The following is a 24,212-nucleotide window of genomic DNA, read 5'->3' on the forward strand; positions in this document are numbered from 1 at the left end:
TGCATGTATCTCCGTCATAAAACTTTCAATTAGGGGTTGAAGTCGGAAAGGGGGAAGAAACACATTGACAGTTTGACACAACCAACTTTAGTAATGATCTCCATAGTGTATGCCAGCTAGGTAGGTATAGTATTTAGGGAGGAGGGAGTGCTCACTCTAGCCCTCCATAGTTTTTATATAAATTATTACTTGTAACCACATTAACGAAATCGAAGGAAATTAGTTGAGTTTTCATGATGGCACCTGCTCTGTTTGTTTGGTGTCCTGGAGGATAGAAAATGGATCACTTTTGATTCTGAACGGGCGGCGGCGGAGCGAAAGGCTCGACGGGAGAAGAAGCCGTCATTACTATTATCGACGCTACTTTGCTTCTTATTATTACCTCTAATTTTTAATAATATAATAATAATAATAGTTCTAGCTAGTATACATTAACACTTAATTAGTAAATAATGATATTTTAAAAAAGATAATAACTATTTGTTATAAATAAGTATGTTTGATTAGTAAAGATAATTTTAAAAAAATAATATATATTTATTATAAATAATTAACTTAATTAGTTTTTCTAACATACTAAAATTAATTAAGTAATTGGTCGAGGTAGTATTATTTGTTATGCCTTCTAGCATTTCATTATTGTTGAACTAAATTCTCCTTCGATTCTATCTATCCATCTATCTCCACTCCTTCCAATCCCATCTATACATCTAGCACTCCAAACTTTTCGCGAATCACAATGCTACGCTCCATGCAATCACCTGCGCCTTGAATCAAAGTGGCTTTATTATTACAGTGAACATGATTAATATATTTTATATTTTCATAATAACTTGCATTTTCCATTACATATGATATGCCGGGATGACTCCTGGGTCGAGCTGTATACGCCATATATGCACTCGTTTTACCTAAGGAAGAATTATTATTATGAAATTTTAAGAAAAAAATATAATTGCTAAAATTTTTTAATGATAATAGAACAATATATAATGACAAGTTTTATTACAAGAAATAGTAACTGTTCACTTATTATTAAGACTAGTGATTACTTTATTTCTTTGAAATCTCATTGTAATTTTCTTTTTACATTATATCACCAATTTCATAGGACAAACTGCATTTATTTTCAAATATTTTTTTCTGCTAGTTAATTAACCCTCCTCTCATTTTTAATATAGGATCTAATTTGAGACTTAATATTAGTCCTATATATAAAACATATTTAATACGTTCATCAATTCTTTTAAAAAAATTAACTATATAAATATTCTCTCAATAATAATTAAGTGAGGGAATGACGGAGGAAAGGAACTAAGAAAAATGATTATAATATTTTTAAAAAAATCCTATTAATTAATTTAATTAATATTTTTAATACGTTTAAATTAATTAATTATATTTTATATTAAAGGGTGGAAGAGTATTATAACAATAGTTTAAGAAACATTCAATTTTAGCCATTCACATCTGATCTGATAGATGCGATGGGAAGTGAAAGGAAATTAGAAGTCCTGGCTGAGTTATAAGCAATACTCCTCCCATCCTGATTACGTGAACTAGTTAAAAAGCTGATCTTAACGTTAAATATAAGATTTTTATTCATTTTATTTCTAATATTTATTATTTGTTTGAAACTATTTATTTAACTTTATAAATTGATATATAATCTTAATAAATATTATAGGAGGATTAGATCATATTTTTATAATTAAATAGCTTATTTAATATATTCAAATTAGTTAAATAATTTTTATAATAATGATTAGAAGAGAATAGTTATCCTTTCGATTTCACATAATAGGGAAGCATTTAGTTTATAAAAAATGCACAGTCATAATTCCTTGAAAATAAAATTTAAATATTTTAGTTTGTGTACAATTATTTAAAATAGTAGATTATTTCATATTACCAATTTCACCAACAGATGCAGACGCGTAAATTAGAGATGATGAATCATAGTCACATTATTGTGGGGGGATGATGGGTGGGCCCCGGGAAAAAAGGGCCAAAAGCTGAGCGCCACAGGACACCAAAAAGCAATGATGACAGGATGTTGCGTTTTCGATTTCTGATTGGTCACTTGTGTACCCTCTTGTACGGACCGATGTTGACGTCTTTCTATCTTCCCCCGTCCCCCACCCTTCCCTTCCTTTCTTCTCTTTCTTCTCCCCACAATATCTCACTCCTCGCCCTTTTCCTCCCCTGATACAATCATTACCCCACTCCTCTTTACTTTCATCGTCTTGATTTTTTTTTTGGACTGTACTTCATCGTCTTGATTGATTCCCATAAATTGCATGCTAATAATATTTGAATTAGTTTACAACGTTTGGTTTAAATACGTAATCTGAGTTTTATCTCAACCGCTAATATTTTTCAATAATTGATTCTCGCTTTTTTCAGACACCCCCTTAATAAGTGCCAGATCATATATATATATATATGTTATTTTCTGTCAATATTTTAACAAGCAATTCAATGTGATTCATCATCTTCAAAGTTTGACCAAATCACGAAGACCCATTAGTCAATAATATTTACAAGTCATATGCGAGGCTTGTTTACTTTACCTATGATGGGTTTTCAGCGTTGGGTATTTAGGAAAACAGGCTATGCATAAAGCGTAGCAAAAAAAAAAAAAAGTGATTTTATCTCATATATAATTAATTGGAAGAATTCTAAGATGATAAAAAGGCAACGAGAGCGATCGATCCAAAGTCTTCGCTCTTCCGAGAAAAAATCAAGGATTGCGTGCGGTTGACCGACCCAAAACGAGTAGCAGTAGTTAATTACTATTTATTATTATTATTCTTATGGAAAAAAACATGGGCTGGAGTATCATTTTCGTGGAGTGTTGGGGAAACATAGGTTTTGTGGGTTGACAGTAAGTGAGTAAACTGGGGAATTACCAAAACAAGAAAAGAAAGGGGTTTGGAAAAAGCATTCCTATTATACGCTTTGTTTCTTATTATGGTGGGGGCATTGATGCCTTCCGTTGCAAGGTGCAATATAGCGATGTATCAATATGGAAAGTTGATTCTGTGTCCTCCTTTCCTCCTCTAAACAGTCTATATATATATATATATTATATATTACTGCTTTATATATATTTGGAACCTGAGTAATCCTACAATATAATTATATTTTTTATATTTAATTACTACACTTATCATGTCTTTTTGAATATAATTAAATGTAAATTTCAAGGTGTGTTGTGATGATTTTGACAAATATTATGTCCATTGATGGGGAAAAAAAGGAATCAATTAGTCAATATAAGTCAATGCACTCATAAAAGTCCGAACTTGCTTTGCTTTTGCCATTTACACCATCCCCTCTCTCCTCTCTCTCTCTCTAGCCATTCCCATTCTGGGTTCTCTGCACTCTATCGGGGGTCTCCTGCCTGTTTCCCTTGTGTCTTCTTTCCTTTTCTGTGCACCCCGCTATTTATTCCTTCCTTCCTTCCTTCTTTCCTTCCTCTGAGCATTTCTGGGTTCTTATTTGCTCCTTTTTTTGTAAATCTCTTATTACTTTTCTTGGCCATACATACGCGCCCGCGCTTTGAATTTTCTCAGAACTAGCTGTTTCTTGAAATTTAACTAATTGCTTTTTCTGGCCGGTGAGTAATTATCATCAAAACCCGCTTCTCTACCTAGATTTTTGCTTGCTTTAGTTCCTTCTCTGAAAGGGACTTGGGAGATTATTTAATGGATTTCGCTTTTGTTAGCTGGTTTTGAAAAGCTTGGTCTCTCCTTAGCTTGACTTTCGGATTTTTTTTCCCTGTCATGGTATTTTCTCGCAGAGTTCTTTTTGGGTTTCTCATTGATATATGTGTAAAATACTAATATGTTGGCCGAAAACAAGATGTCAAATACCAATATGATGCATTTTCCTTCATGTTTTAGCTTGCTGGAGTTTTCAAGTTCTAGGTAGGGAAAGGCTCGGATCTGCTGAAATCCACTACTTCCTCTCTACACCTTTCTGGGTGAGTAGTATTTTATTGTTTTTCTGACTATTATGAGCTAACAGGTTCCTCTATATTTCTAGACATTTATGGTTGATCCATGTGTGAATATTTTCTCTGGGCAAGGATTCAGTATTCACAGAGAAATAGAGGTAGAGATGGTACGAGGGAAGACCCAGATGAAGCGTATAGAGAACGCCACGAGCAGGCAAGTGACCTTCTCAAAGCGCCGTAATGGGCTGCTCAAGAAGGCCTTTGAACTCTCAGTGCTTTGTGATGCCGAGGTTGCCCTCATCATCTTCTCTCCCAGAGGCAAGCTTTATGAATTTGCTAGCTCCAGGTACGACTGTGATTAATCCTCGGTTTTAGTTTTCTGTATATACCATTTTTTAACCATGATATCACAACTTGTTTGGTGGTGAATCTGCGTCTTCTCTTCGTGCCTTTTCACCGTTAAGAGTTCACGAGCTCAGATTTTCTTCATACCTATAAAGCAAATCTGGAAACTGTGCTACTATTACTCAAAAAATAGTTGTTTTATTCATGTTACTTTCAGACTATGAGAAGCTAAGAAGCAGTTCACTATTATGGAAGTTATATGAATATGACATCACATTCAGTACTTCCTGAATTGAGTGCGTGTTTCTCTGAAGCTAACCTCACCACTTAGCGCAGACCTTGCATAACTTGTAGGCTTATACTTAAATATTTAAAACATTGAAGGGTAATCATAAAAAACCAACCAAAACTAATTTTAGAATCCCTTTTTCCCCATATATTGTATGTCTTGATACATCTTGGAGAATGATGTTCTTGTGCCCACGAAACTAAAATGTTCATCAAACAGCTGAAAAGGACTCTTGGAATTGTGATTTTCCCAAAGAGATGAACCATATCTAGGTGAGGATATCTTTATTATGAATGTGGTCATTCCTAACCAGGATCCTGTACCTCTTTAACCAAACACAGGAAAAGATAAATTTGATAATGGAAATCGTACCATAGATTCTTTTTATGCGTGAACTACTCGCCGACATGATTAGATAACAACTTGAGACGCAGGATCATATGCCTCGTGTAGCAATCGTCTTGTACATTAAAGACACTAAATTTTTCGTGGTCTGGGAAAGTAGAGTCAAATCAGAATTACTATTGCCATTACTATTACTAATATCTTCAAAAAACTATTTTTTGATATACATTGCATGCGACCAACGATGTGAGTAAAGCTTTGTCCAACTAATATTTGAGCCCAGAGACAACAAAAGTGATGTCCCATGAAATAGTGTGCACTGTCATTTCTACAGTTTTAAATTTTTAATCAAACCAAAGGACACATAACCTCTTCCCAATACTAGTGTTTGCGTGTTTGTTTATTATGAACCAGAAAACTTGTACTTCTCATTTGTTTTCTGTCAAGTTGAGGTCTCTATACCCTTTAAAATTTGAATCTTATAATAGCTAACCCACCTTTAACTTTCATTGCTTTGGATGCTTCTTTGGAAGATACCTACCTCTATTGTCCTTGTCTTTCTCATTCTATTCCTTCTTACTGGGGTGCATGTGACCATTTTTATTACAACATGATATTGCAATTTCTTGCAATTACTGCAGTATCACTTCTGGATAAAATCTCCTAATGGTCCATATTTGTCTTTCTAGATCATATGATAACAGCTTGATGGCTCAACATTTTTCTCTCGCTTTGATCATCCCAATTCCGACAACGAATCTTTGACTAGTTCATAGTTACATTAATGAGTTCAATCTAAACTCTAATTACAGCTTTGATATATGTACTAACTAAAATAAAATGGGTATGAATTAGAGGTAGTATAGATTTAATTAAAGGTAATTCGAAGCTTCCTTAAAAAAGGTTATTTAATTTCATGATTCTTTGGGTTTCTGGATTCACAATTTCAATGTTTAGCGACTACCTCCAGTCCTAAATATAAGAAACCCTCATGAATTCTTTGTCATTTGTCATGGTTGATATTGAACTTAGTTATTGATTTGGTCCATGACTCATCTGGTAATCATAACTGCAGTTGGTGTGGCTCAAGTTGAAACCCTAGGCGGGTGCCTATGAGGGATGAATTTAATATAGACTCAACAAATTACTCAAACTTGTTTATTTAGTATCAAGGTTTAATTCTAAATTTTACCCAAGTCATTGTGACAAAATATGAACTCAAACTAGAACAGCCTACTTATTGAAGGAATATTTGTTAAAAAACAAAAAAGAATCCAAGAGATACAGGAGTAAGAGTCACAATGCAAAGCATCCAACTTTTATGGTATATATTGATGACTATGATACAGATACACAAATACAAATAAAAAACTAAAACCGTGTTACATAAATACTCCCTCCGGTTCTTGTTATAAGTTTCAAATAATTAATTCATGGATAATGAACTGCTAGTTAAAATTAGTTAGAAGCAATAAATAGGTTAGAAATATAATTTTGTTTCCAAATATGTCTTTATAATAAATGAGAAAAAAGATGAAGGAGAATGTGTGGAGAAATGTGACAAGACAGACTATAATGAAGGAAAGAGAATAAATAATTAAGGGCAAAAATGAAAAAAATGCATTAAATGTCAAGACAAATCCCAAATTGAAGCTTATAAAATGGACCACATCTCTTTTCAAATTTGAAGCTTATAAATAGGACCGGAGAGAGTAATAATTAATCAAGATTGAATTTAGTATGATCAGATCTGACCATATGGTAACAATCAAACCTTAGTGAGATGGTCAAGCTTTTAAAGTGTGATAAGTTTCAGCTATTGTTAAATCAATAGCGTACATTGGTACAACTTCTCCCTGTGGTAGCATTCATTTGCGAAGCAACTCTGAAGCAAGTAGTATATAAATTACACTGAAAACTTATTATTACTACTGTCAATGCTAATTTATTGTTATACTCGCCAGCTTATTTGAGTCTACTACATTATTAGACTGTTCACTCTAACAATTGGATTATAATGTTAAGCAAAGAAGCAAGATTGTAAGCTTCATTTGTAGTCAGTCATATACTACCTCTAGTCTTTAATATAAGAGTTAAATGGGAATTGTATTTGGTTCTAAATATGAGGCCTCAATTCACTCTGTCTTCCAAATTTATAATTCATTCTCTAAAGTATTCCTATTTATTGTAGTAGTACATATTAAGGGGGTTTCTATCCAAGGCAGTCATGATTAGAAGGATAATTTAGGGAATTCAACTCATATTTATTATAAACAACTAACTTAACAAACTTTCTTAATCTACTCAAATTAGTTAAGTAACTTTTACATTAAGGACTGGACATAATGTGTGTGTGTGTGGATTTTTCGGGGTGAACTTCAAATTATGCTTCATGGGATAGCTTTGCTTCTCGCTTCCAAACTCTGATTATTTTTAACTACAACCCATCTAATGAACGTGGACATGTTCTGTCATTTTAGATATTATAATCTGCAATCTTCACAAGCCTAAATTATCATAATTTCCCTAGGTCATTGGACGTCCCCACACTTCAAAAGTATGAAATTCCGCGTGCATGGGACATGCATAATTATTATAAATAAAAATAAATAAATCCATAAACCAAGTGTCGTTGTCAAAATGTCTTTTTTTTTTTTAATATGGCTCATTATCCCTCAATACCTCCTCTGTGAAATTTATTAATTATAAATTGGGCAACATCCTTTTCTTCAATAATATCTGTTGATGGTGAAGGCCAACGTCCTATGGGGCTTACAACTTTAGGGTATGTTTGGATTGAGGAGATTTCAGGAGAAGAGGAGTAAACAATTTAATTTCGACGTCCTTGATGATTCATAGGTTTAAATCATACATTTCTGGTGCTCTAGTCATTGCCTTTTGTTAAGAATACTTAATTATGCGTTAAGCGCGAACTTATTCATCTCTCATCCTAAAGGCCAGCTTCAGTCGATTGTTGGCCAAGATATGCTCACCATGCTGCAATCCTTCTCAAACACACATGTTTGGACTGCTTCTGCATCATCCTTTTATCTTTTTTCTTGTTTTTTTATTTGTCCTATTTCCTTTGCTGTTATATAGTTTGAACTGTGTAATTCTTCATTTTACTTGATGCCATTTTGATCTTTTATTAAAAAAAAAAATCATGCATTTCTTTCTATTAAAGCCAAGCTAGTTTGGCTTGAGGAAAGTTAATGAAAGAGAAAATAATAGAAAATTTACTCCCTTTCCTATCTATTACCTTTCATCGCCCTCAGTCCAGGACATGCACTTAGAGACCATGTCATAAAAAATAAAAAATTTAAGAGACCTCTAGAATAAACAACATAGATATGCAAATGCTTCTGTTCCCTGGAGTTACGCGAATTACTTTTATCTAATGATTGAAACTGGGAGGTCGAGGATGATTAGGATTGAATATGATACGGACTATGATGATTTGTTTTCTGAAAGAGTAGTAGCTATAAAGACTATGGTGATTTGTTTCTGGATGAGGAATACCTAGAAAGACTGATGATTTATATCTGAAGGAGTACATAGTACCTATAGAGATTCCCCCCCCCCCCCCCCCCGGGGCCAAAAGTATCGGTGATATAATACTTCTTTACTCGTAATGCTTCTCCTCCCTTAAAAAGTCAACAACATGTGTAATATATATGAGGTTGTTTTGGGGCTAAAATTGGGGTTATCTCATGTTCCTATGGTGTTTGTACATTTTTTTCTTGGGAAAAAAATAATAATAAAGAGCCCGGAGGTCATGTTGTAAGCCTCAGAGAATGGGAGAGCATTTCCCCTCATGTCCGTCTCACACGTTTTTTTGTGGCATTTTATTGTATGGAACTGTGTTAGGGTCATTATATTCCTTTTATGGATAAGTGTTATGAAATTTAATTCAATGCAGCAGCTTGCACGAGACTATTGAACGCTACCGCAAGCATACCAGGGATGCTCAAACAGCCAACAGATCGAGTGAACAAAATATGCAGGTAACCATTATTCATCATTAGGTGTTGTAAAAAGGCTTTATTTTAACAATATGTGCTTAATGAACATTTTATACGTAGACTGTTAAAGTTTGATTTAGAGAATTTAGATCAAATTGTTATATTTCTTTTATTTAGATGATTGTTATTATTTTACATTTTTTGTAATTGGAAAATTTAAATCTAGATCGGATGAAAAATAACGAGTTAAGATATGAACCGTATGCAGATCCACATTGGGTTTTAGGTTCGAGCCAAGTCTGATATAATTCTATTTGAGTCTAACTAGTAAAAGATAATTAAGGAAAAACATTATAGACAAAATAAAATATCAGAAATGATTATTCTTCGATGAAACAAATTTTAGGGCTAAATTATTTTAAAATTGTAAAATAATTAGCTGCCTAGGCAAAATTATATGATGGAGTATTTCCAAAAAAAAACTCTAAATTAAAATTAATTTCTCTTAAAAGTGCCTGTTCCAAGCACAGGATTAATTTGTTTGGATTCCATCAGTTTTCTCTTTCAGCCACTTGTAGCTTATTTCCATGCATCTAATGAAGGACCCTGATGCCTGAAACGAATCTATTGTGTATGACAGCATTTGAAGCAAGAAGCAGCAAGCATGATGAAGAAAATTGAGCATCTTGAGCTCTCAAAAAGGTTAAAGACCTACTTTTAGATTTCTGTGTATCTTCACACATTTCTTAAAAAATTCAAACGTGGAATATCACTAACTATAAAGAGCATGTTACTGCCTTTGTAATTTCAAATACCTCTCAGGAAACTCTTGGGGGAGGGTTTAGGGTCATGCTCCATACAAGAGTTAAATCAGATAGAACAACAGTTGGAGAAGAGTGTGAGCACCATTCGAGCAAGAAAGGTTGCAATACTAAACTCTTTATTACTGTACTTTAATTTTTAAGTTAATGATAAATATAAAAGTATTAATTCATTCTTTCGACTTCTCAGAATCAGGTTTACAACGAACAAATCGAGCAACTAATAGCAAAGGTAAGCTTTCCCGGTCTCTGTGTGTGTGTGATATATAGACAAGGAGGTTAAGAACGTTAATGACTTCTGTTCGCTTGATTATTCTCGTACGTGATATGAGAGAGGACGAAGTTTAGATGGTGTTTTGAATTGTTCATTATCAAATGTAGGTTTTGTAACAAAATTATGATACGTAAACAAGATCTTTATATAATTTTATTATATGTCGCTGGGTTGGATTAGCATGTTTTTTATTGAAGAGCTTGATAAAGAAAACCTAAATTACTGCATTCGAGTTTTTTTTTTCCCTCTATAAATTAAATTGCAGAAGAAAAGAAGCTGTACAATTTGAACTCTTCACGTTTTGTACTTGATTTCTTCCATATCAATCTGGATTCATGACACTTGCCAAGAAAAGATAGGTTCTTGTTCTTTTTTCACGAGTTCTGGTCATTGAAACCATGTTCTGAATTTCTTTCAGGAAAAAGCCTTAGAAGCTGAAAATGCAAGGCTCTATGAGAAGGTGAAATCACCCTGTCGTTGCCGTTCGAAACTTATTTGGAATTATATTTTAGTTCTTCTAAATGAAAAATTATGATTTGAAATTTCTGATAGCAAACTGAAAAAGTTGTTCTTAATCACCTAGAAATTTTTGGACTTTACTGGAAATAATGAGGAAAATGAATTAAGAGCAACTAGAGGGAGAGTTCTCACTTCATTGTTTGAAAGATGAGGGAAAAGAGCGGTGATAAGTTTATAACCTCTTCCTTATTGTTTAGAAGTTACCAGGTAACCAATGGAGTGGAGTGGGTATAGATTTCAAATATCATCTTTTATGGCAGAAGATGCATGTTTTGATGTTTGGCGCGTGGGTATTCTAATTTATCAGGACTTGGGAAGTTTCTTTATAAATCACGTGAACTTGACACTGTCATCATCCCTTTTTAAGCCACACATGATGAATAAATACTTGGGAACCGGTTTAAGAAGCCAATGAAAACTTGTCCAAGCTGGTACAATGGACCCTACGATCCACTTTGGCAGATTTTATTGATTTACTATGCATCCGACTGATTCAAGTAATATATATTTCAAACGAGTCCTGTGAGAACGTGCAGATTTCCCTTCACCTCACTCTTATTTACCATCTAAAATATGATTCTAGATTTTGTTTCCACCCAATCCCATCTTTTCAATCATGTCGTTAAGGCCTATATGTTATTGGGAGGGAAAAAGGGATCCTTTCTAACACACAAGCAATTACCACCAGAACAAGTCTTATGTGTCTCACTAAGTGAAAATCAGCTATATGGATAGCAGGACGTTACCATACTCTACTAAAAATCAATTTTTTTAATATATTATTTAGGGTTTAGGGTTCAATTTGATAACCTTCTTGAGTGTCCTTCTTGGCTTTCCTCTGCCTCTAAAGCTAAAGACTAAATGCTCAACCCTCTTCATCGGCACGTCAATATCTTTGCACATATCCAAATCACCTTAAATGATTTTCTACCATTTTTTCCTCTACAGACTTTTCCTCATATCCAGTTAAAACAAATATTATCTTTTTCTCAACATCATCTCTGCTATCTTAATTGTTTGCTCTTGTTATTCCTTGGATGCTGAAGATTCACTACTACATAATATTGCTGGTTTTATGGTAGTTCAATAAAACTTCTCTTTGAGCTTAGTAAGTAGTTTGTGATTACAAATGACTTCTAATGCTTTTCTTCATTTCAACCAACCATCTTGTATCCTATGCATAATATCCCCACTGATTCATTGCCTCGTAGATGCCTGTTTTTTGACACTTGTGTGTTTTGTTTTTCAACCAAAATATTAATGGTATGGTTTGATCTTTAACTTCTACCTTCAAACCGTTTCCAACTTGCTTTCGTTGCACACACTGCGCATATATTTCATCCTACTTCTACTCATGTAGAAACCCTTTAATTCCAAAGTCTATCTTCATAACTCGAGTTTAGGGTTAACCTTGTTTTCTTGACCCCACAGGACTATATTATTTGTAAAGAATATACACTTGAGATTTCCTCTTGAACGCGCTTGGTCAAAATGTCCTAAACCTAGTCAAATAAATAAGGATCCAAGAATGATTCATGATTTAGGCCAAACTTTATGGGAAAATCATTTGCCTCACCTCCCGGTATTCTCACATAAAGAATTACTCTTTGGTGACAAACCATATAGTATCTGAAATTTGAGCCGAGTTGACCTTTATTTGGGGAGAATTTTCTCAATGTGATTTTCTTCTTTGAACTCGGGATTTTGCTAAATTCAATTCAATTAATGAAATATACCATCTCTTATGTGTTTTTAACTTCCTCGCTTCAATTATCTTTTCTTTTTCATGCTTTTTTTTAGCAGAAGCATAAGAGTTATTTATACTCACCTCCTCGTTTCCTGGATGTATCCAATAATCTACATATCAAACATGAAACTGAATTGATATTCCTTTGCAGTGTGGTATACAGCCACAGCAAGAAACAAATGGTGAGCAGCAGAGAGAAAGCCAACCCTATGCAGAAAGCAGTCCAAGTTCGGAGGTGGAAACTGAGCTATTCATTGGATTACCAGAAACCAGAGCAAGACGAAGCATTTTGCCTCCTCTACCTCCAAGGTCTAGTTGAAAATTTTTAAAACCCTACCTCTGCAAATATTATATAGGAAAAAATAAGGGCAAGCCCCAACTGTTTTTCAGCATTGTACATCAGAAATGTCTCTGTCTGTCTGTCTCATTGGGATAAGTAATAATGGTGATGACGACTATGCAAGTGACATTGCCATTTTGTTTCGTGACATTGCTCATGCCTTGTAATCTACAGTATCTTGCACATTGTATATTTGTACTACTTTCCTTGACGTTTTAGAACATTATCCAAGAACTATCTACTGGTAAATGATGACATTTTTTGGGTGTTTTGTGGTGTGGTCTATTTGCTCAGTCCGATGATTAATAGTTTTGTACGAGTTATTCATCATGTCAATTGTATGTGGTGCTTGGGGCGTGCGCTTAGGATCACCGTTTACGACACATACAAAAGGGCACGCCGCGAAAGCCATACATAAACTACTGAGAAAATGAGTTTTGACAATATTTTGGGGTCTCCAAATGTTGCTTCTTGTGATAGTGCAAGCACCATTGAATTACTAGTTTTTGTTTGGGTTATTCTTTATATCAAGTGCATGTTGTATCGGTATACAAGTTGTAGGAGAAATTATGGTGAAAGTGATGTCAGAATCGAAATGATGGCTATAAAAGGTGAGGGTATTTGATATTTGAGCGTGGGTGTGTCAAGGCTCATTCTACTTGTTTAGATGCAGGGTTATTTAGTGAAAGCAGATTATAAAAAACTACGAAGCAAATAATTTATAGCAATAATTTGGGGTTTTCAAAACCTGTATACGGTTGGTCTGAATTATCTCGAACTGTCTGGTGCAAGTAGGCCTTGAACGGGAAATGACTATACTTGAACATTGAGGAAGCTGAGAGAAGATACGTAATATGCTAGCCCAGAATGTTTATGCCTACAAACCTAATGATAGATTGCGTACCTTCGGCCCCATGGTCGCAGAAGCTAGAAGGGGCCTCGTTTCGCACGTGCAATGTGGTGGGCTTGGGTTATCAACGGATAAGCTTGGCCCAGTGAACCTAATATTTGAGCTTAGGGGTTTAAATTTAGGAAAAATTATCCACAGGTCCCAAGTAATAGAAATTACTAGTAAAGAGTCCCGTAACTAGGAAGTCCCAAGAGACTTGAGGGTTAGAGGTTCAAAATATCCAATTACTATTTTGGCCTTGATCACTTGAAACCAAAAATGAATCAGAAAGTGTATGCTCTCGATGACTTTGACTCTCGCTTGTCGCCGCTTGTTGTCATCACTAGGCTCCTCATGGTCGTTGTGGTCCCTATTCCGAATTGCACCTAGCTGTCACCAATGTGAGATAAGCTAATTGGTATATATCACAATTTTCTTTGTCAATGCGAAAGACAACATTAACAACGTGTATTAACAATCCAATCAGAAGCTGTTGACAAGTTAAACAGTATCGGCTGACAACTAACCTTAAAGGATAACATAACTTCTATATAAGATTAAACTACAACTAAATAGTATTATGTAACAATTTTAACGCTAAAATGGAAAGCTGTTAAAAGCCATTAATAACTTTAACTAAACCCAATAGGGTTATAGTATAATTTTGTTGCAGACAGCCATTAACAACCTTAACAGCATGTATTAACAATCCAATGACAATCTATTGATAAGTTAGGTAGTGTACGCTGACAACTAACTTTATAAGTATGAAGAAAGCATGCAACGCTGAAAGTAGACGAAATGATGGTTTTATATCAGTAACTTAATTTAGACAGCCACTAACAACCTTCACAACGTGTGATTTGGATTTGAGGTTGTAGGTTGTTAGTGGACACTACCTAACTCGGCAACAGATTCTTATTAGGTTGTTAATACACACTGTTGAGGTTGTTAATGAATGTCTATAACAAAATTTTGCTATAATCCTATTAAGTTTAGTTAAGATTGTTAATGGCTTTCAACAACTTCCCATTTTAGCATTAAAATCGTGATACTATTTGGTTATAATTTGATCTTATGTGGATGTTATGTTATCATATAAAGTCAGTTGCCAACAAACACTGCCTAACTTGTCAACAAATTTCTATTGGGCTGTTAATACACGCTATTGAGGTTGTTAATAGCTGTCTGCAACAAAATTTTGCTATAATCCTATTATGCTTAGTTAAAGTTGTTAATGGCTTTCAACAGCTTTTCATTTCAACGTTAAAGTTGTTATATGATACTATTTGGTTACAATTTGATCTTATGTGAAGGTTATGTTATCCCATAAAGTCAGTTGTCAGTGGAAATTGCCTAACTTCTCAACAAATTCCCATTGGTTTGTTAATACGTGCTATTGAGGCTGTTAATGGCTGTCTGCAACAAAATTTTGCTATAATCCTATTAGGTCTAATTAAAATTGTTAATGGTATTTAACAACTTCCTATTTTAGCGTTAAAGTTGTTACATGACAGTATTTGGTTATAATTTGATCTTATGTGGAGGTTATGTTAACCTCTAAGGTCAGTTGTCAATAGACATTACCTAACTTGTCAACAGCTTTCGACTGGGTTGTTAATACACGCCCTTGATATATTGTCTTTCGCATTGGTAGAGAAAACTGTGATATATACCTACCAGCTTATCTCACATCGGTGACAACTAGGTGCGATGGGGAATAGGGACCACAACGACCAAGAGGAGCCTAGTGATGACGACGAGTAGTGACGAGCGAGAGTCAGAGTCACCAAGAGCTTTGTGCGAATGAGCGGAGCCTATACTTTTTGATTCATTTTTTATTTCAAGTGATTAAGGACCAAATAGTAATTGGACATTTTGAATCTTTAACCCTCAGGTCCCTCGGGACTTCCTAGTTGTTTGAGGATTTTACAAGACCTTTTAATAGTAATTTCTGTTATTTGAGACTTGTGCGTAATTTTTCCTTAAATTTAAGGGATATTACTTAGATGAATTAAATTACTATCCAATTTAATTTTCAGCAATGATATAAATCTAATGAGCAGCTGTCGAAATTGTCAGTGGTTCATTTTCTAGAATGATACGAAGATTTCATTTGAGGAAACTGAACGTCTAACATTACAGAAATAAAATCTCCCTTTATTTCCCATTCCCACATAAACAACCCAACGAATTGTTGTATATTTTCTTAAAAAATGCTACCTCGTGTCCTTTAATATAAAATCTAGTTTATAATTTAAATTAAACCACACAAATTACATCTTATATTAAGACTATACAACCTAACTGTGTTGCATATCCATATCGTCCCAAACTTTGAGTCTCCCTCCCTCCCTCTCTGTGTATTTCTTCATCCCTTTTTTGTTTGTCTCGTTTTAAATTTTAAATCATTCAACACCTCGTGAGTCATTACTGAAAGAAATATACAGCAATTTATTGAATAGTTTGCTTCGTGACTAGAGGAAGATTTTATTTTGTAGTAGAAGACGCGATTTGATTTCCTGAAATTCGAATTCGAATCGAAAATGTATTGCATTAATTAATTAAATGAATTATTATCAATTTTTTCCTAAAACAAAAGAAGACCGAACAAATTAGATAGTTAGATATAAAACTCGAATGAACTTTCTTGCCAGAATGTAATATATATATTAATTCGAGAAAAAAGCAAATTAATTGTTTTTATTTTATTCACCAACTTAATGTGTGCAATCCTTTAGTCTCAGTCAGTTGATTGCGAGTTGCGAAGGATTCCGTTGAAAAGAAAATTATCGCTGAGAAAAAAAATTTTCCTATAAATGTGCAATTTTACTCTTTATTTATTATTGTGTTGACTTTGTTTATATGAAGTATAATGTATACTAAATAAGAATAAAGTTGAAAGTTATTGAATTTTAAATAAGAGTTTATAAGGTTTAAGATTTTTTTTTAATTTGTGTGAAACATGTTAAAAAAATGACGTATAAATAGAACCATATGAGTGTTCTCCTATCTTCATTTCTTGTGCATATCTTTTCATTGCTTGTGATTCAAATTCCAACGTCACCTTTCCTTTTGTGGCTTTCAGTAATTATCTTACTACCTTCGATCCTAATTATAAGAACTAGTTGATTAATTTGAGGAGATTAATGAAAGAAGTTAAGTTAGTTATTTGTAATAAATATATGTTGTCTTTCCTAAAATAACTTTACTAATCAAGTGTATTAGTTAGAGCTACCATTATTAGAAAGACTACTTTGAGAAAAAAATGTATAAATATGACAGACAAAGTAGATTGTGATATTATACTCCTCCGGTCCTAATTATAAGACCCAATTGACTTATTTGAGGAGATTAAGGAAGTAAGTTAAGTTGGTTATTTATAATAAATAAGTGTTGTCATTCTTAAAATATCCTTGCTAATTAAGTATATTGGCTAAAACTATCATTATTAGAAGGATTATCTTGGAAAAAAATGCATAAATATAAGAGACAAAATGGATTGGGTCTTATAATTAGGACCAAATAAAAAGTCAAATTGGGTCTTATAATAAGGACCGGAGGAGTATTTAGGATCAAAATAAAAGTCAAACAAAATCTTATATTAAGAACCAGAGATAGTATTTCCTTAATTTATTGATGACAACATATTTCCTTTCTCACAGTCAATTGGTCGCTCGTTTGGATAAATCCACAATTTGCTTGACTGATTAATCCCTATTTTTAATGATATTTATGTCTTTTTTTACGCTAATTAGAGAGTCGTCCATTTCAGTCTGGACCGTTTTCAATTATCTGAGTTCATTTTTTATTGTGTCAACTTTTAAATATTTTATTTTAATTTATTTTGTCGTTGATGCAGTATTTCCTTTGTTTATTCCCATTTGTTACATTAATTTTTAGGAGGACTTACGTGAAAAGTGGCGGGACGCAGATCAAGGAAAACGGAAAATAGTATATTAATATTTATTTAATTTTTCTTGTTTCTTGGGATAATTAATCTACAGCTCCTTATAGTTTCAACTAATTTTGAATCAGGTCCTTATATTTTTTTTTTATCAGGTCCTTATTCTTTCACCTATTTTTAATTAGGTCCTTTTATTTATTTTTTTTATCAAGTCCTTATAAGTTCATCTTATTTTTAATTAAGTCCCTGAATTTTTTATTCTTTATTTTATAAATTCTAATAGTACTATTATATAAACATAAAATAGTATATATTATTTAATATTAGTTTATAAACAATAATATTCTAAAGATATTGAATTATTATAATGATTTTAATTTTTTCAGCAAAAAAATTAATTGTTCTAAAAAATTTTCCTGAATTAATTAATTCTATTACTTTTTTATTACATAATTATTAATTTAATTTAATTATTAATATTTTATATTTCAGTATTAATCTATTTAATTAAGCTTATATTTAATTAATAAATAAAAATTAAAACTACATGGACCTGATTAAAAATTTAGTGAAATTATAAGGACTTAATTAAAAGAGAAATAAATACAAGGACCTAATTAAAAAAAAGGTAAAAGTATAAGGACCTAATAAAAAGAAAAAAAAAACTATAGGGACTTAATTCAAAATTCGTTAAAACTATAAGGACTTGCAGATTAATTAACCCTTGTTTCTTAATATGCTTTTTTTTTTTTTACAGGAGAAATAACTCGGGGAATAAAAGGAGCACAGACCGTAGTTTTTGCGCAACGTTGTTAGTTAGGGTAGGTGAAATGTAAATTGCTGATGAATTTCAATCAAAACAGTTGCAGTAAATTGTAGGAATATTGAAATTGAACTAAAAGAAGGATGAAAATTATTTCTAAAGTAAAATTTAGAGAAATTGTTTTTTTCAAAAAAAAAGAAAAAGTCGAATGCTCCATATGCATGGGTGGGATAATATAATCTAGCATATGGGAGCTGCTAACAAGATAATGGAAGTATTGGACGCTCTGAAGATTTAGCATCCTGCATTTTTGTCATTCTTGTTTCTGCTGAAGCACACATAAAGCAGTTTTTGAATATACAGGAAACAAGACATACACCCTCATGCATATATACATATGTATATATATATTTGAATTATTACTCAGAAGAGAAGCTATCTATATATATTGATGAAGTCCATTGCACGAGCTTCCAAATCAAGTCCCAGAAGAAGATGCATATATATATATAATGCTCACAATCATATGCATATATAAAACCCAAATGTATTGTTCATATTGAGTAAGCGATGATATATATATGTGTTGGGGGTGAGGGGGTCAGAGAAGCCATCCCTGCATGAAGTTAGTTTCAGCAGCCATGGCCTTGGAAGCAGCATTATTGGATGTTTCTGCTGCTTCAACGTACTGATGATTATGGTACCTGCACGCACCATTCATACATTATATATCTTGAGCAGTGCATACATATTGAACTCAACTCTGAATATATATATATATATATATCATGCAAATATATATGACAGAGAGACATACCCAATATGCAGGAAAGGGTGGGGAGGACAATCCAGAGGGTTAGGGTTGGTGTGAGGAGAAGGCTGGAAGGCAAAGTTTGGATGGGCAGCCACACCCCCTGCTGACTCCGACTCACACCTCCACACATTAATATTATATCCCTCTCCTTCCACCTGTATCATTCTCTTTATTACTATACATCACTTTTTAAATATATATATATATATATATATTCATCTATCCCTCAAGCATATTATTAATTATATATAAGTACAAAACCCACCTTCAGTCTTAGTTGCTCATTGATGTCTCCCAGATGCCGTTCCTGCCGCGTACGTCCACACAAACATTATTGTTAGATCCATCTTCATTTCACACACATTCCAATGTAATTACTTCTCTGAATTACAAATTAACGCCACATAATTCAAAACTCTATCTAAATTACCTTTCTGCGCAGATCTTCCATTTGTTCTATCATAATCTCTGTCTGCAAATTCAGTTCAAGCACTGTCAGCTAAAATCCTCATTCCACCATGCACCCCTCACAAACACATTGTAAGATGTCATATTCACGGACAAGCTCATTTCATTTCAATCAAAACAAAAGCTTGTACTAAGTAAAAGGACGAATATAACTACATATATGTGGAATTTCACAGGCCCAGCAAAAAAATAAAAGAACAAACAAACATATAAGAAAGTTTGAAAGGTTGAGAGAACAGGCACGAGTTTCTCAACAAGGTGAAGATTCATTCAAAATCTCTCGTTTTTCCTTTACTTATTAAGACAATCGATACTGCATTCAGAATATATATACATGCATATGTGAAATCTGCGATGGATCTCAAAAAACTGGAAGAAAGAAATTTCCAATCACTAATCAAATTCCTCCCAATTATGTACCTTCCTTTGCCTGGCTTGAGCTAGAGCTCCTTCAAGCTGCTTCTCCAGATTCTGAAGCTCTTTCACATTCAGTGGTCCAAGATCTTCCCCAAGCAAATGCCTGGATATGTAAACATTTACATCAATCCTTAACTAATTACTAAGCCACTTTAATTTTAGACTTCGTATATCTTTAATTTGATACCATAATTAATTAACACTAATAACATTTTCTAACCTTTGAGTCCTCTGAAGAGCCTCATACTTTGCCTTTAGCTTTGACACCTCTTGGCACCAGCTCTGATTCCAAAACCAAAAACAAAATCATAATTAAGGACCCGATATTAAAAATGTGAAACCACGACCCAAATTAAAAAAAAAAAAAGAATGGCACTGCATATTATATTTGACCTTCCAAAAATGATTTAATTATTACGGTAGAATATTAGAAACAAGGATTAGGTGGGGTTGGGAAGCATACCTGGGTTTCAAGTTCAAGAACATTGGTGTCTTGAGAAGTAAAAGTGCACCTCTGGTATCGTTCCAGGGTCTTAGTAATGCTACCCCAAAAAAAAAAAAACGAATTTATGTGTCTAGTTCAAGGGAAAGGGGGGAAATAAATCATTTTGAACTGAACGATTTAAATTTCTCGAACGTACTGCTAAATATTATTCAAAGCGACACCTTTTTTCTGCCACAATATGAGAGACATATACACACCATCAATTTCTTCGTTTTTTTTTTTTGGAGGGACATGCATATTAGTGTAAAATCAAAACAATAACCTTTCACTTATAAAAGTATTTTTATGCCATTAGACTACAAGTCAAATATTATAACTGAGTAATTTCACCTCAGAAAGAATGAGTTAATTAATTTCATAATATAAAGGAAAATTAATTTCTAAACCAATAACCACAATTATACAGGCATATGTTTTATGTCTAACTAAAATTCCAAATTAAACTCATTTTATCGCCCAAAATATCTTTTTTTTTTTTTGTGAGACGGGAGTATTCTTCGCGGTGGTAGAGATTAAGATAAGTATTTTTGGTGGACCAAAAATTTTTTTTTTTAACTGGCAATATCAAAAATTAAAAATTCATGAACATTCTTTTTACCGCAGAAAACATGTAAAACAGAGGACAAAACTGAGATTTCCGCGCAAATTCATATGTTGCGAATGATTAATTAATAATAAAATATATATGGACAAAGCAGTGCGGTTTCTTTCCTCTTAATCGTCTTACAGGCCAGGGCTAGAGCTTGACCACACATATATGGTTCATATCTTATTAGGGCTCTTGGCCGAAAAAAGAAAAAAGAAGAAAGCGCACACAAAACCAAAAAGCATCCATGTTACTGAGGTTTTCTTTCTATTTTCTTTTTTGACAATTACTAAAACCTCACTGTCAAGATTTCCTTTTCGAACCAATTTTCTCCAAAACCCACAGTATCATCGATTAGCCGAAGACAAAAGCAATGCTTCCAGAACAGGTAAACAAAAAATGAAGAGAAGAAGAAGAAGAGGAGCACAGAAAGAGAAGGAGGGCGCGCTGGATGGAAAGTGAAAACTTGTGCCTAAATCCAAAGACCCTTGTGCTTGACTAAGCCATTATAATCTGTTCAGGGATAAAACTAAGCTGTAATTATTCTTCCATGGAAGTATACCCAGAGAGGGGGTTTGGAGGCAGCAGAACTTGTGTATAAACCCAAGGATCGTATCCTTGTGTTTGACTCCGACATTATAGTCTTCTTCAGGCTTTTTTTTTTTTTAAAAAAAAAGGAACTGTAATTCTGCTATGGAAGTACCCAGATAGCTATAGATAGAGAGAGAGAGAGAGAGAGAGTTGATGTAAAAGAGGCATATAAGAATGCTGAGAGAAGTGGTCCCCCACTTCTCTCAGTTTTGAGTGTGAGAAAGATGGAAACAATGATAGATCCGAAAGATCAAAGCATCAAAAGAAGTTTACAGATCATGTTAAAGTTGAAGGCTTTAAGGCTTACGGAGAGAAGATGCAGTTGAAAACCCTAGATCTTGCACATCGGACAAGAGAGTGAACATCCGCGGACTGACTTCCTCAACTTCAACTAAACTCCCGGTACTACCTGCTTACCACTCTCCACTCAGACATGTACTACTGATGCGTTCTTCCTTGACAGAAAAGAAGAAATAGATTGTTCTGTTTCATCAGAAAGTGTATTTGAAAGCCAAACCCTTTAACCCAGGGTAGAGAAAGGGGGTAGGAGCGCGGCGACGACAAATAGATGAAACGTGTCTATCTGTGAATGGAAAGAAAAACGAACGATCTTCTTCTCTCTGTAATCCATGAAACTTCTTCAAGCAATTGTGTGTGAGAGAGGGAAAGAGAAAGAAAGGCTATCAGATGATGCATGCATTCATTGAATGAAACCAAGAAATGATGCCGTAGAAACTATAAAGCAAGACAAAACAAACAAATCAATAAATTGAAATGGGGAAAAAATATCTCAAAAGTTGATAACGGTGTCTAGCTAAGAAAACCAATATGGCACCAAAAGAAAGAGAAGCAGAAAATGAAGGGGTCAGTGTCTATTTTAGTGAAAGGAGAAGTGAAGCCAGAAGAAAGTGTGTTTGCATAAGAAAGAGAGAAGAAGGGCATGTTTCAGAAAACAAAGCCCCAAAGATTCTCTAAATGAAAAAAGAATATATAATTTAGGAATTTATATCCATTGGGATTTGCACCGCCAAAAACAAGAACGAATACAGAAAAAATGGATGAGAAGGCAATAAATGAATTAGAGGGAACCGAAAAGGAAAGAATTATACCCAGCACTTCCGAATTCATAGAGCTTGCCACGGCCAGAGAAAATGATAAGAGCAACCTCAGCATCACAAAGGACTGACAGTTCATAAGCTTTCTTCATCAGACCGTTCCTTCTTTTTGAGAAAGTCACCTGCCTGTTGATTTTGTTCTCTATCCTCTTCAGTTCAACCCTCCCTCTACCCATGCTTTCTATTTCTCTTTTATGGCTAAAGTCCTGCTTCGAAATTTAAGCTGTTTCTCTTCTGGGTTCAGATTTTTGATCTATATGTGAGTGGAGGAGAAAATAGAACAATGGAAGACGTGAGAGAGAGAGGGAGTGATAATGGGGTTTGTCTGGAAGAGTGAGAGAGAGAAGAGGAAGTTGGAGCTGAGCATAGAAATAGACAAGGGAACACGGAAAAAGGAGGGGCAGGGGCACACTTGATCTTCTCTTTCAAGAAAATGGAAACCCCGCGGTGTTCTTTTCTCTTTTCACTTTCCTTTTCTATATTTATTTTCTTACACACGGCCATGTCTTTCTTCATTCTCTTAATATCTTTAAAATGCTGTGTACATAAATGATTTGAAAATTAGACAGCTTACGTTGTACTGTTACTAAAGAACCAGGAGAACTCGTCAGTTCAACTGAACAACCGGGATAAAAGGACAAAAAACCAAAGTTAATTCAATTATATTTTGATGAAGAACTGAGTTGATTCAGAGGTTAAACCGGTCCATATGATGAATTTAATGAACAAAGTTACCAAAAATTAACCCACTCATAAATAAACAGACGCTGAAAGCATAAGAAAGGAGCATATATTTGATAAGAGAAACAAAATATACGTGTATATTGAGTTGAAATCTTTCGGGAAACAATCTAAAATTAAAACCTCTAACATATCCTATTAAATTAACAAGAGGGAAAGTATTTTCATATGACCTTAACTTAATTACTTATGTTTTGGGGATTAAATAATTAGTAGGAAGTTTCATGGAGGGCGGTGGGTGGAGGCCCCCATGTGAAAGCAATGTTTGTGGGAAATTATACTGAGCAGTGGCTGCTGACACAGTTTAGCCTAAAACTGAAAGCAAATGCATTTCTCAGGTTGACCAACAACTTTCTTTGAGTTCCCTTCGCATATATTATCATCATCATTACATATATTGTTTTTATCACGGATCCCTTTTTATCGTAGTACTCGAAGCGATTTCTGCTGTTATTTTTTTGTAGTATTGATTTTGATTTGTCACATGCTGTCATGCGACAAATGTTGAGATTGCGCACTACTGACAAATAACAGATTAAAAGAATATAATCCCAAAGTTAATTGAAGGGGCCAAAATCCTTGAACCATGGGATCGAGGTTTAATTAGTAGAGTACACATTTAGTAATTAGTATTACGTGGATTTGGGTCAAAATATAAATGAGAATAGCTTACGCAACGCCAAACAAGCCCATGTATATATAGTGTAATAAGCATTGAATCCAAATTATTACTAGACCTTGCCTCCCCCTATATTCAATAATTTCTCAATTAAGTGAAATCATTATTCACTCACCCTTCTAATACGCGTGTCA

At 33.7% G+C, this 24,212-nt stretch overlaps 2 protein-coding genes across 7 annotated transcripts; one reads left to right on the top strand and one right to left on the bottom strand.

The window, feature by feature from the left end:
* Positions 1-3,376: 3,376 nt before the first annotated feature.
* Positions 3,377-12,824, top strand: LOC114726596 (MADS-box protein SOC1). 6 transcript variants are annotated; one of them, XM_028913215.1, is made up of 10 exons: positions 3,377-3,622; positions 3,731-3,791; positions 3,909-3,988; positions 4,094-4,307; positions 8,860-8,944; positions 9,543-9,604; positions 9,725-9,824; positions 9,914-9,955; positions 10,416-10,457; positions 12,415-12,824. In XM_028913215.1, exons 4-10 carry the CDS (start codon positions 4,126-4,128, stop codon positions 12,580-12,582), a joined length of 681 nt encoding a protein of 226 aa, XP_028769048.1. In that variant the 5' UTR covers positions 3,377-3,622; positions 3,731-3,791; positions 3,909-3,988; positions 4,094-4,125; the 3' UTR covers positions 12,583-12,824. The 6 variants fall into 6 exon arrangements, with proteins under 6 accessions (XP_028769048.1, XP_028769047.1, XP_028769050.1 ...); XM_028913214.1 differs by lacking the exon at positions 3,731-3,791; XM_028913217.1 differs by lacking the exon at positions 3,731-3,791 and having other exon boundaries at positions 4,101-4,307.
* Positions 12,825-18,763: 5,939 nt separating this feature from the next.
* On the bottom strand, positions 18,764-22,834 carry LOC114726609 (MADS-box transcription factor 6). The gene is made up of 8 exons (XM_028913247.1): positions 22,653-22,834; positions 20,325-20,403; positions 20,082-20,143; positions 19,865-19,964; positions 19,407-19,448; positions 19,242-19,283; positions 18,980-19,131; positions 18,764-18,866 (listed from the first exon to the last, which is right to left on the bottom strand). Exons 1-8 carry the CDS (start codon positions 22,832-22,834, stop codon positions 18,764-18,766), a joined length of 762 nt encoding a protein of 253 aa, XP_028769080.1.
* Between the last annotated feature and the right edge of the window lie 1,378 nt (positions 22,835-24,212).

This window comes from Neltuma alba, unplaced genomic scaffold (genome assembly GCF_004799145.2).
Source record: "Neltuma alba isolate B1F8T4 unplaced genomic scaffold, ASM479914v2 tig00012396_pilon, whole genome shotgun sequence".
Taxonomy (NCBI): Eukaryota; Viridiplantae; Streptophyta; class Magnoliopsida; order Fabales; family Fabaceae; genus Neltuma; species Neltuma alba.

Bases quoted from the DNA above. Each gene is read 5' to 3' on its own strand.
- LOC114726596 (XM_028913215.1), top strand. From the start codon at position 4,126: ATGGTACGAGGGAAGACCCAGATGAAGCGTATAGAGAACGCCACGAGC. The intron at 4,308-8,859 runs GTACGACTGTGA...AATTCAATGCAG, and splicing joins TATGAATTTGCTAGCTCCAG to CAGCTTGCACGAGACTATTG. The intron at 9,825-9,913 runs GTTGCAATACTA...TCGACTTCTCAG, and splicing joins GCACCATTCGAGCAAGAAAG to AATCAGGTTTACAACGAACA.
- LOC114726609 (XM_028913247.1), bottom strand. From the start codon at position 22,834: ATGGGTAGAGGGAGGGTTGAACTGAAGAGGATAGAGAACAAAATCAAC. The intron at 19,449-19,864 runs GTACATAATTGG...CTGAATTTGCAG, and splicing joins CTCAAGCCAGGCAAAGGAAG to ACAGAGATTATGATAGAACA. The intron at 19,132-19,241 runs GTGGGTTTTGTA...AGAATGATACAG, and splicing joins ATGAGCAACTAAGACTGAAG to GTGGAAGGAGAGGGATATAA.